This window comes from Camelina sativa, chromosome 2, assembly GCF_030686135.1.
Source record: "Camelina sativa cultivar CO46 ecotype springtype chromosome 2, ASM3068613v1".
Classification (NCBI taxonomy): domain Eukaryota; kingdom Viridiplantae; phylum Streptophyta; class Magnoliopsida; order Brassicales; family Brassicaceae; genus Camelina; species Camelina sativa.
The window spans coordinates 1,520,447-1,534,116 of record NC_141881.1 but is presented as its reverse complement, the minus strand read 5'-3'; the positions used below and the strand labels follow the sequence as shown (position 1 = coordinate 1,534,116).

The window sequence follows — 13,670 nt, the reverse complement described above, 5'->3', positions numbered from 1 at the left end:
ATTCAATAATCAATAATGAGTCGGTCTCTTTAAATAAGAAGAAGATGATGAAAATCCTAACCGAAAGAAGAAGCAAACAAATACAAGCCCAAATATACATTAAGCCCATAAGAAACAAAACCTAAATAATGAATGAGCTCAAACGTTTGCGTTGAAAATGCGCTGCATCAGTTCTTCATATGAAATCCTAAGGGCATCTTTAGTGGGAGAACACTTTTGGGTGTTCTTAGAGTTAAAATATTATGAAAATAATGTAAGATCATTAGTTTAGATTTTTGTTAAGAAGTTTGTTATTAGGAGAACATGTTTAAGATCATAAGATTTAATAATATAATAATCTTAAACATATTACATTTAGAAAAACTTTAAAAATAACATTTAAATTGCAAACTTATAAAACTTTTACTAAAATTCAAAATACAATACCAAATTTTTATGTAACAAAAAAAACATTAAAGATAAAAAAACATATTACTTAATTAAAGCACACAAACATTTTATTTAATTACTACATAGTTTAATGTCCAAATTTATTCCATATATTCTCAATCAGATCCTCTTTTAATTTGTGAAAAATTGTTTGCAAAAAATTGTATCAATTCACAGCTTGCCACGTCAGCTTAGAACTGAGCCAAAATCAGTTTTACATCAAGAACTAAAAAAAGTGTTCTAAGCCACTATTCATTATTTTCTAATTTTTTTGGGTTTAGAATACTTTTGATGTTTCCCTGTAATGATGGCCTAAGACATACAGACTATACAGTATAGCATTATTAATGCAATCAACACGTACATGATAAACAAGGAAATTGTAGAAGAAATATTAAGAAAGTTTGAAAGATACTTTTTGCGCTTAATTGTAAAAGAAGAAGAAAAAAAAACCAACGATTTATCATCATACTTTATTAGTTCATTTCATCTCGGGCTTCAACAATATATCTTCACATCATTCGCACGGGCTTTGAGTACAAAATAGGGCATCGTAAAGAGCAAAAGTATGAGTTTGAGGTTCCGATCGTCTTCAAGATGATAGGATTCATGCAACGAGATTTACAATACCCGCATAATGGCCGAGATACACCATTATTGAGCATCACCTCAACTGATATATGTAAAAGGTCTAGTGTGCTTCTTGGCATGAGCCCTGTAAAGAATCCGAGCACACACTCTATATGCAAACTGGCCCAGTGATCTTTGCACGTGTAAAACCATGTCTTCGGATTGGTTTCTTTCTCACAAATGTCACACCAATATTTACCACTCGCCTTTTCACCATAGCATAGTGAGAGAGGATGATCGTCAATTCTATGCTTTACCATTTGTGGTAACGTGGCACATCTGAAGTCCAAGACAAACCCACAACTATCTTCAATGCATCTAAGCACAAAATTTGCTCTCTTGTTGCAACCATTGCATATTTCATTGTTCTCTGGTGAAATGTAATATAAGGAATGATGAGGATGACTTGGATGAACAAATGGCTCAGAAATTGAACCGCACCTAACATCAAATGTCTTATTCCCACCCTGATATCTGAAACCATTGGACATTCTAAAACAAGCCTCACATGTGAAGAAATTGGTCTCGCTTGTAACTAATGTAAGTCGTTCATTGTGTAGAACATGCCGTTTCTTTCTAGGCAATTGAGCACAGTTTTGGTGAAGAATGAAATCACAATCCATACAGCAATAGAAGGGTTGAAAAGATATGGGATCAATGCATGCATTGCATCGCTTGTTGTCCTCACATAGAACACCATTAACGTGGAGCCTTAGGTAATGCTCTTTGTGGCTAAAATGTTGTATTGTGTTGTCATCTATAACCACATATGGCTCTACATCTTCTGTTTCTTCAGGCTCTCCTTCAAGTTCTTTCCCGTTCCACACATCTTTTCTTGTAGCACATTTAGAATGAACGACATAGCCAGGACACCTCTGACAAAGATAACCTCCACAAGTCCAATCCACCTCCTGCCGACAAACCCCACACACAGAATTTACGACTCCGAGAAGAGAAGTACGAGAAACACGATGATCATGTCGATTGATGTTTATGAGGCGTGGAAGGCCAAAACAGTCTTTATGGATCATGAAATCACATACAAAACAAGCGTAAGGGCTTCGATCACCCTTCAAGCCGCAAGCATTACATGTAAAAGAGATGAGTCTTGGGAGAAGGATGAGTTGGTGATCATGAGTTTTCAAATCCAAAAGAGACTGCGGTGGTGGGTGTAAAACACAACGCATATCCAAAGTCAAGTTACACGACGAACAATGATAAAACATTTCATCATCAACTTTTCTTCCGCAAAGACGACATTTTCCATCAGAATAAGCCGGTGGTTGACCAGTAAGAAGCTTAAGAGTATGTAAGGAGTGGTGAGCGTGGCTTACTTGTGAGGGATGCTTAGCCTCTGACGGTTGCCATACGCAATCCACATGGAAGGCTAAATCACATTCAAGACATTTGTATGGAAACCCATAAGAAACCTTCCCACATTTAGCATCACAAACGAACTGGATCAGCTTCATGTCCTTGAGAAGGGTGAGCTTGTGGTGATGCGTCTCGGAGATGTCAATAACCTCCGGTGGTGGGTGCTTTGCACAGTATAAATCCACGTCGAAGTCACAAAGATCACAACAAAAGCATAGATCCTTTATGGACCTTCCACATAAATCACATACATGACGTGGTCTATTTCGAAGCCGAAGAGTATGAATGGAGTGAGATGGGTGTTCGATATATTCAGAGAACTCCGCACATTTTTCATGGACGAAAAAGTCGCAGAACTTGCAATAGTAACCGTCACTGATAGCTTCAAAGCGTCTACAGCAGTCGCCTCTCCTCATATCATTCCAAGGCATCATAAGATGTTCGTGGAACAGCGGTAGTGACACTCCCTCAGAATTCATGGTCTTTAGACTAGGAGAGATTGGGAAGAAGAAGAAGAAGTAGAAGAAAAAGGTTGGATCTGAAATCTCAACAAAGATATGATCCTGTCTCAAAAGTCTTCTCTCGTTAATCTCAACGACGACACTCTTAAAAAATTATTAGTTGAATTCTAATATATCAGACTTTTGCATTGGTGGTCTTTCTCTTTCATTAACAACAATAAAAATAAGTATTATGGTTGAATAGTGCACAATATAACTGTGGGGAAAATTAATAACAAAAGTCCACTAGATGACTAAACATAGACGAACGTATAATCCGAAAAATCATATTATTATTAAAACGAACGAAACACCAAAACTGGCAGTCTGGCACAGACGCACAGTTGATAGATCACCGAAACAGAGTATTTTTTTTGAAGAAAAACAGAGTTTTGTAACAGACTTCACGTGATTCCCACGTGCTTTTTTAAAACTCCTTGTGTTTTTAAAGACTCTAGCTCATCCCGAAGCTTTGCTACACTAGTACTAGGCTCTTTTTCACCAACTCTATTTTAGAATTGAAGGTTTGATTCTATAACAAGATAGACTTTCCCAACATGGTGTCTTTGTCTTCCAATTCTACATTTCCGAGATACAGATCTGCATAGCTGTCATATGGGTGAGGTTGGGAAAGTCTCTCTATTAGTTTGCTTGACATCATGTTTATGATGAGAAACCCATAAGAAAAATTGAAAGAAGAAGCTTTGGGTTAGAGATTTCCGAAACTCCACCAGCCACCAGGAGCATTCTTCCTTAATTAAGACATAGCTTTGATAAACCCAGCAGAACACATGAGAAGATGCCAATAACTCCAAAGCGATGTCTTAATTAAGGAAGATGCCAATGACTCCTGAGAGAACAAGAACACATCACCGGTTTAGCGACATCGATTCTCCAAAATAGAGAAGAAACTAGAACCTGAAAGAACCGCTGCAAAAGTAAAGTTACCTGAACGGGGTGGGGTGCAACTTGCAAGCCAAGTTTGCGATGACCAACTCCCTCAATGGATATTACATGCATTCCTTTTCTTATACTATATAGAGAGGTGGTAAACAAGCATTGAGAGCATAATGCCTACAATCAAAAGTTACAGTTGGGGTCGAGAGAATCAACAAGAAGGCCTAAACTTTTAAGAAAAACAGAAGCAACAACATATAGAGAAAAAGAAACGCACACGTATATGTTTAATTTTCTGTCATAATTAGAGACCATCACCGTGCAAGCTCCACAACCACCTTCGCCGGACCCGAGCTTTGTCCCGGTAAGTCGTCCTAAATCTAAAGGAAACAACAAAAGTATGAGCAAGTTAGAAGAAAAAAACATCATCTCTGACTCTTGTTGGAGCATAGCCTTACCAAGCCATCTTTAAACTAAGAGACATAAAGAGAAAGTGGAACACATCTCTCTGTTTATAAAAAATCTAAAGTTGCACAACTCAACTAATAGGCACACATACACATATCTGCATATCTAAGAAGAATATTTCCAACACCAGAGTAAAATTGATTTTTAAGAAATTGAGCTTAGAGTCAAGTGATCATGTATCTAAAATTGATTAATTTGAGATATTCAAGAAGGGTCATATGAGTCAAGCCATCAGGGCAACACCTCTACGAATACCATTAACGTACAGTATCGCCTCCATAGACTCATCTCCCGGTTGCCCCATCTCTCCTTGGTTCTTCACTGAACCAATTACTAAGTGATGTAGAGAGGTCAAAATTAAAGAAGAAGATGGAGACACTGGTGATGCTCAAAGGATCAAACTAAAGCACAATTACAATGAGAGACTAAAAGAGAGCCTATAGCTGTCAATTGGGCTCTCGGCCCATGGTCGAGACCAGTCCAAACTATTACGGGCGGGCTATGGACATGCCCAATAATTAAATGGTCCCATTGGTCCAAAGACCAAATTTGAACCATGACCAAATGGGCAAAACCATATGGACATTGGGCATGCCCAATTCTCTAAAATTCTAGGGTTATGTAATTTTGGGGGAAAATTAGATTTTACAATCGATCATCAAAGTCTTCTTCCTTCTTCTTCTACAATCGTATTTACAGATCAAATTCTTATAATTTCACATCAGATGAGAGGATTCAACCATCGTTCATCATAGATACTCTCTTCTTCTTCTCTCGTGTTCGTCTTGCAAACGCAGAAGAAGTGAAAGCAAAACACATACAAACGCAGTCACCTTCTCTGTCGCCTCTTCCTCTGTCAATCTCATCGCAACCATGGTAGGCATCTCTGCTCTCTAAATCACTCGTTACCTTAATCCAACACTGATTCCAAATGCTGAGTATAAAGCAAACTGACCCTTGTTTCTCATATTTGCAGATCATATCAGAGAAGAATCGCCGTGAGATCTCCAAGTACCTCTTCATAGGTACGAACTTGATTTGAGCTTATGAACCTAGTGGGTTTTTTAGTAAATGGGTTTATGCATAGAGACACAATAGCATTGATTGATTGAGTGATTGATTGATCTGGTTCGTTGTTTCTCATAAACAGCAATGAAACAACGTTTTTGTGTTTTTGAATGAGTGATTGATTGATCCTTAATAGTTCAAGATGTATCGCAAAAATAATAGAAGTGTAGACTTTGTTTTTGATCTTTAACTCAGAATTCTTACTTTGTTCATTTCTGATCAAAGCTTATTGCTTTGGCTAAGGGTTACATATGTATATGTATGGGCATTATTATAAAACACACTTTGATGCAAAACACTGAAAAAACAAATGATTGGGATTGAGAATGCTTTTCTCGGTAGTTTTTAAGTTGTTTAGATGATAAGGAACAAACTCGAATCTCTATGTTTCTCTTACAGCCGTATCTTGCCTTACTTAGTCACTTGATCATGTGCCTGTAAAGCACGAAGCTTTTGTTAGAAGTTCTAACCATAGAGGTGTGTAGTCAAGTTTGCTTGAGCATGAGTCTCCAACCTGATCACCCGTTTTACTCTTTGTCTCTCTGTCTCTTTCTAAAGCTCTAAGCTTGTAAATTTCTGATTGTTTCATTCATCTTTCTCATATAGCATTGCGTAACATGTAATTCAGGTGTTTGAAGCTGGGATTGTTTGAAGCTGAGCATCATTACTACGGGAAACATTAGACTTTACTTTGGTACCAGCACTCTTGCTCTGGTAATCAATCTCTCTCTGTTTTTTAAGAGTTCATCATCGAGTATATAAATATGATAAGCTTCTGTTTTTTAAGAGTTCATCATCGAGTTCATCATCTCTTTCATTTCATCGAGAATTATACGTATATACGACTCTTACATGGTTATCATTTTGATATTCCTTGCGTTTCAGATTGATTCAACCAAGTACAAGAGCTGAAGAACATCTCGTATGGTTCCAGAATTTTGCTGAAAGAGAAGGAGACATGGTATTGTTCTATACTTTAATAATTGTTCTATACTTTAATAATTGATTAATTCTTTACCGAGAAGGATAGTCAAGTATATTGGTTTTTTTTTTTGCTACTCTCAGGTTAGGATAATGGATTTGGATAGTCAAAATCTGATTGATCAATTGGCTAATGAAGAACACTTGACTGATGAAGACAATTTGGCTGATGAAGACAGTTTGGCTGATGAAGATATGCCACCAGCAAATGAGATTGTACCTCAGGAAACTGCTTCTTCTACTGAACAAGGTACAAGTAGTTCAAAACCTTCTAGTAGACGTCATGCTAGATGTTGGAAGAACTTTACACTAGGAAAGAAACATGTTGATGGACCTAAGGCTGGTAAACATGATGTTACATGCAAACACTGTAAGAGATATTATTGTTTGAATCTGAGTCGAAATGGTACTAACACCATGAATCGCCATATGCGATCTTGTTCAAAGACTCCTGGGAGCACACCTAGCATTAATAGGAAGCTGGATATGGTTGTCTTTAGAGAAAAAATTGCAGTGGCTTTAATTCAGCATAATCTCCCATATTCCTTTGTTGAATATGAAAAGATTAGGGAGGCTTTTACTTATGCTAATCCTTCTATAGAGTTTTGGAGTAGAAATACTGCAGCATCAGATTGTTTCAAGATTTTTGAGATGGAGAAAAGTAAGCTTAAGACAGTTTTAAGTAAAATCTCTGGTAGGATTTGTTTGACAACGGATTTGTGGAGAGCTATAACAATAGAGGGTTACATTTGCTTAACAGCTCACTACATAGATGTTGATTGGGTTTTGAAAACCAAGATACTATCTTTCTGTGCTTTTCCGCCTCCTCATACTGGTGTAGCTATAGCAATGAAGCTTATTGAGTTATTGAAAGATTGGGGAATAGAGAAGAAGGTGTTTACTCTAACAGTAGATAACGCTTCTGCAAATGATAGTATGCAAGGTATTTTGAAGAGAAAGCTACAAAAAGATTTGGTTTGCAATAGGGAATTTTTTCATGTAAGATGTTCAGCGCACATCTTAAATTTGATTGTGCAAGATGGTTTGGATGTGCTTAGTGGAACTTTGGATAACATCAGAGATAGTATTAAGTATGTCAAGGGATCTCAGTCTAGGATTGATTTGTTTCAGAATTGTATGGAAACAGTTGGAATTCAAATTCAACAGTTGATTTGAATGTTGTAGGTGATGAATTTTTAACTTTATTGATTTGAATGTCGTAGGTGATGAAGAGTTCAAGTTTGTTGAAGAGGAAGGGAATATTGTTGCTGTCTAAGTTTATGACTTTGGTTTTTGAGTTATGAGATTATGACTTTGGTTTTTGAGTTATGAGTTTATGACTTTAGCTTTTGAGTTATGAGATTATGACTTTGGCTCTCTGAGAGCCCATTAGCTTTCAATTTCTCTTTGCACTCACTCCATCAATTCGTTTGAACAGCGACGTGAAACGAACGACGCCTACTCCCTCCTTCATGGTGAAAGTGCAAATCGAATCATTGGATGATCTGACCCAAAATGCACCAACTTATCCTAAACTATTAAGACCGAATCCATATTTGGTTGGACCAAATAATTTCCGGATCTGAAGCAAACTGGGTCTGGTGACACTAACATCGATCAAATCTCTCACTTTGGTGTAATTGGGCCACTTTAATACTACCATGAATTTATTTTTCTAAACAATAACATATGGTAAAAAAATCATAATATATGGGGAAATATGTGAGTGCAAATTAAGAAAAAGATTTAAAAAAAAAAATTGAAATATTTATGTGCTTGTCGTAATTAGAAAATATTCTACAAAAGAAAAGAAAAGAAAAAAGACAAAAGCTGCATTCATAAATAAACAAAAATAATAAGCATCATCACCATAAATCTATAAACTATACGGCGTCTTTGTGCTGTTTGTATTCCAAATAAGAGACTTGTCTCTGCAACTTGATCTGCTCATAAAACTTAGCAATGAACTCCTCTGCTCTCACATCCACCCCTTTCTCTTCTTCCTCATCATCTTCTTCCGTACAAGATTCATACTTTAATTCATCGTAACCGTACAATTTTACCTCATTGGAATAATCCTGACCGTCCATTTCAAAGTCGTAGTCAAAATCTACGGGAGGAGCAATGCAGGGAAGGAGGAGGAACCTCATAGACGATGTAGTAGGACAATGTTTCTTGACGTTAAATAACGGCGTTTCATCAAACGAAAGCTGGCGTTCTCCGTAATAACGGTCACCGTTACTACTACTATGATGACGCATATGCGCTAGGGCTTTGAGATGCTTGGAGAACAAGCTACGTAGTTCGAACAAAGGCCATCTTTTGAAAACTCCACCTTTTCTTCCCCATAGAAGAGCCATCCTGACGAGACTCCATGCTTTATGTGTTATTGCGTTTCTTCTGGTTTTCTTCTGAGACGAATCCGCCATTGATGGTTTGATATATACTCTGCAAAATCTTAATAATTGTAGTAGTGATTTGATCTGATATGGTTTTTTTTTTTTTCTTTTCTTAATGAAGAGTGTTTTTTGTTGTGTGTGGCTTATGGTTTCTTGAAATGATTGTGTGATATATAAACGCAAAAGTTGTGCAACTTTTGCTTGCTGTTTGCAATTTGCCCAACGCGGAGTAACAAAAATAAATAAATTATCATATTTAACGTGACTGACATTTAGTGCATAAAGTAAGCTATTTTGTATAAAATATATATTTTTTTTTATTACTAGTTTTTGTACTCGATTTAAGAAACAAAAATCTATAAACAAGAATGCCCCCGAAATTTAAAAACTTAAGATATTATCATTTAATTTTCTTCATTACTCATAAAATGGGGGAAAAAAAAGCGTTTACAAACAAAATTTTAAAAGAAAAACTTTTACAAATAACTCATGTGGGTCACGGACTCACGGCTGGACTCGGACCATATCTTAGCTGTGTTAGCCGTTTTGTTTCTCAATTTATGCTTTTTCGTTTTGTTTCTTTTGTCTGTTATGCTTTTATTAGACTTTTAGTCTTTATGCATATACATTTTTGTTGTTTTCAACATAATTATTAGTTTCACGTTTTCAATCTCCAGATGTGTATACGTTTAGATATCGTCTTCTTTTCATTTATTTATCAATCTATCTTAAAATTAACTTAGATGTTTATACGTTATATTTACATAATGGTTCTTGCCGTTTGTATTACAAATTTTTGTAGATGCTACAACAAATAAAAGTGTTAGAAGAGTTCTACATGATTTGACTAGAAAGAGTTTTGTCTTTTAAGAAATGCAATTTTATTTTGGATAAAATAAATTGATAAACGAATAGTTCCAAGTCTATAATTATGTGGTAGTTAAGCTGGATCATTACTGAACTTGCAACGGTTAGAAAATAGGGGTTAATAATCTAATAGAAGAAAACGAATACACAAAAATTGAACTATCATTATAATTAAATAGGGATTATTATTAAAAAGTAATGAATAATTAAAACTTGGGAGAGTAGGCTGTATTAGTTTAGTTGTGTGTGCCATTGAATCATGTTGTTGCGGCTGTCTCTTTATCATAGTTTCCAGTTTCCACGAAACCGTGTTCCATTTCCAGATACTGTATTTGTAACGTGCGTTCTTTGTTGGATCTCAGAAAGTATATAGATTAATGAAAATGAAAATAAAATATATATATATATGTATATTTCTCAACTTCTAGAACAACGATATTGACAACCAAAAAAAGGAACAACAATAATGTTAAAAATAAAATAAAAATATATCTTCATGCAAATTAGTGCCGCCCACACTATATTGGTAATATTATAAGGCTTGGCACCGCCAAAGTATAAAGAAGTCTTGTTTTACTATTGCCTGTGACGTTTTTTGACATGTATTTTGTGAGAAAACTAGTATTTTATATTATGATGTTTATAATTGGTTAAATTTCTCTGCACATAGTTACATTTATCGATACATGAGAGTTCAGGGAAGATGGTCTCAAAGATTGTACGTATCGGAACAGAAGCGCTTCAGTTGACAGATAGAGTAAATTAAAGGCTTCAAATCAATGTTACTTATGTACACATGGGAACACAGAACTGTGTTTAGACTGGCTGAGATAGCAGACTCTTTGCTCTTCTGTTTGAATCAACGGTACCCATAATTGTCTCAGACATCACTAGATATTTGCCGAGATTCATTAATTACAACAAGGTAAGTAAGATATATCATATATATATATATATTCACACTCCACGACAAAACAGGTTTCTCTCCCAAGTGCGTCTTTTCTCCCAAACCGGTGAACAGTGGTTTTGTTCTCAGCAAACCTCCGGCGTCTTCAACGGCGCCGGATCCTCGCATCTTCCGAATCGCCAAGCCCAAGCTTTACCATGGGGAAACAAAACCGTCTCAAGAAACCCATTTCCAGTGGAAAATTGAATCCTGTGAAGGGAGGATCCTCCTCTCCGGAGTCCGTCTCTTCAGCTGTTTCTAAGAAAGTTACCTCCACCGTCGAAGGCACTCTCCCACTTGGTATGGCTGACCTCGCAGCAGTCTCTAAGACAGTCTCGGTCGCCACCAAAAAACCAGATCTAAGACCTGCTCTAGATCTGGAAACTCAAGGTCAATCGGTTGAGCAAAAAGGAGTCGAATCTTCAGAGGTACCTCCTTCACTGGCTGAGAAACTAGCTACGGCTCAGACTCTCCCCACCTCATCTGCGCAAGCTGCACCCGTTTCGGTTGTTGCGGCAAGCCCAGTATCTGCTACAGTTAATACACCGGCTGAAGAAGAAAGTTGGTGCGACATGTTCAAGGGAACATCAACGAGACTGAAAAAGGTTGGCACAGCCTTCACACTGCCCTCGAGTAAACCTTGTGTGAAGATTCCAGACTCAATAATCGAGAAACATAAGAAATCTTGGGAATCCTTCATTCTGGGGCAATTTTACTCCGACCCTCCTGCTCAAGGAACAATTCACAATATTGTTAATGGGATATGGAGTAAGCAATTTCGGGATGTATCGGTATCAAAGATGGAAGGAAATGCTTTCCTTTTCTGAATCCCAAATGTGAATACAAAGAATTGGGTTTTAAACCAACGCCTCTGGCAAATTGAAGGCCAAACAATGTTTGTAGCGAAATGGGAACCGGGTGTCATTCCGGTGAAACCTGAACTCTCATCAGCGCCAATCTGGTTGGAGCTTCGGAAGGTTCCCCTCCAATTCTTTAATGAGGGAGGATTGGAGAGAATTGCGAGCTTGGTTGGCCACCCCAAATTTCTTCATCCTGACACGGCAAGCAAAAGAAATCTTGAAGTAGCAAAGGTCTTCACGATCATCGACCCGAGAAAGCCCCTCCCTGAGGCGGTAAATGTACAATTCGACTCAGGCGACATAAGACGTATTGAGGTTTCAAGTCCTTGGATGCCTCCTGTTTGTGCCTTTTGCAAAGAGGTGGGACATAGCCTGAAGCGGTGTCGTGCTGCCCCAATCCTTTGTAAAGGATGTAATTCTACTCTCCACTCCTCGGAGGACTGTCTCCGAAATAAGCAGCAGACTCCGAAGGCTAAGCCCAGGAGAAGACGATCAAAAACCCCAAAACCAATGGCAAAGGAGGGAGAATGGGTGAGGGTTGGCTCTCGAAACAAGGTTCTTTCCTTGGAAAACTCCACCCCGTCTATGTCAAAGGAGTCCTCTTCATCAAAGGGTGAGGTCTCTCTCCCAATTCCCAAGGGATCGAGAAGTCGTATTGATCAAGGGTTAGACGACAAATCGTCCTCTAAGGAAGAGGAGGATTCTTCGGACCAACCATCTAGTCAATCTGAAGAAGATGAATTAGATCTAGAAGATGAAGAGAGGTTCACGGAAGTGTTGTCTCAAAGACAACAACGAAGTGCCAGGGGCAAAGGCCCCAAATCCCATAAACAATCATGTGTATAGACGTTTTTTGTTGGAATGTTCGCGGATTAAATTCTTCCTCACACCGCCGCGGTTTTAAGAAATGGCATAGACGCCATCTTCCTCTTTTTGGGAGTCTGGTGGAGACTCATGTCAAGCAACCAAAGCAACAGAAATTCCTTAATGCATTGTTGCCAGGTTGGTCTTTTGATAATAATTATGAATATTCGGATTTAGGTAAAATTTGGTTGTTATGGCACCCGAGTGTCAAAGTGGATATTATAACAAAGTCTCTCCAAATGATTTGCTGCGAAGTGAAGCTTCCAGATTGCTCTGAATCCTTCATTGTTTCCTCGGTCTATGCGGCAAATGATGAGGCATCTCGGTTGCTTCTTTGGGATGAGCTTGTCTCTTTCTCTACATCAAATACGGTTTTGAACAAAGCTTGGTTGGTTATGGGAGACTTCAATCAGATATTATCCCCAAATGAGCATTCTACTTCCTCAGGACCTAATGTTGATAGATCTACCAGAATTTTCAAGGACACCTTGATGAATGCTGAGCTAGTGGATCTAAATTACAGGGGAAACACTTACACTTGGTGGAACAAAAGGAAGAGGGATCCAGTTGCTAAGAAACTCGATCGCATTCTTGTGAATGATAAGTGGTCGTCACTCTTTCCTGTATCCATGGGACAGTTTGGTGAACCTCTTTTCTCTGATCATTCCTGTTGTGAGGTGACTCTGGACGCATCAAATCCTAGATCAAAAAAACCGTTTCGGTTTTACAATTATGTGCTGAAAAATGAAAACTTCCTCCCCCTGATTGGCGAGCAGTGGTTCTCTCTAAATGTTGTTGGATCTGCTATGTTTAGAGTCTCAAGGAAGTTGAAAGTGTTGAAGCGAGTTATCAAGGAGTTCAGTAAGCAAAACTATTCTAACCTGGAAAAGAGAACTCAAGAAGCTCTAGAAAAGTTAAGTGAGGCTCAAAACATTATGCTTTCTCATCCAACTTCTTCAAATGCTGAGATTGAGCTTGATTGCCAGAGGAAGTGGAACATCCTATCTACAGCAGAGGAAAGTTTCTTTCTTCAAAGATCCAGAGTAACCTGGTTTCGGGAAGGGGATATGAACACGTCCTACTTCCATAAAATGGCTTCTGCTAGACAATCAATGAATCATATTCATTTTCTTACGGATCAACATGGCAGTCGAGTAGAGTCACAACAAGGTATCCAAGACGTTTGTGTGGAGTTCTTTCAAAGTAACCTGGGAGGGTATCAAGACCAACCAAACTTCATTCAGGAGGATATCTCAAATCTGCTGAGCTACAGATGCTCTCCTCAAGATATAGCATCTCTAGAGGCTCCTTTCTCAACCGAAGATATAAAAGCAGCTTTCATCAGTCTTCCAAAAAATAAAGCATCTGGTCCAGACGGTTACACACC

The 13,670-nt window shown here is 37.8% G+C and overlaps 2 protein-coding genes across 2 annotated transcripts; both read right to left on the bottom strand.

Moving 5' to 3' along the window:
- Nucleotides 1-749: 749 nt before the first annotated feature.
- On the bottom strand, nt 750-3,029 carry LOC104713811 (uncharacterized). Its single transcript, XM_010431020.2, has one exon. It carries the CDS (start codon nt 2,910-2,912, stop codon nt 942-944), a length of 1,971 nt encoding a protein of 656 aa, XP_010429322.2. The 5' UTR covers nt 2,913-3,029; the 3' UTR covers nt 750-941.
- A 5,059-nt stretch (nt 3,030-8,088) lies between these two features.
- LOC104713786 (uncharacterized) lies at nt 8,089-8,887 on the bottom strand. The gene has a single exon (XM_010430994.3). It carries the CDS (start codon nt 8,774-8,776, stop codon nt 8,231-8,233), a length of 546 nt encoding a protein of 181 aa, XP_010429296.1. The 5' UTR covers nt 8,777-8,887; the 3' UTR covers nt 8,089-8,230.
- Nucleotides 8,888-13,670: the final 4,783 nt, after the last annotated feature.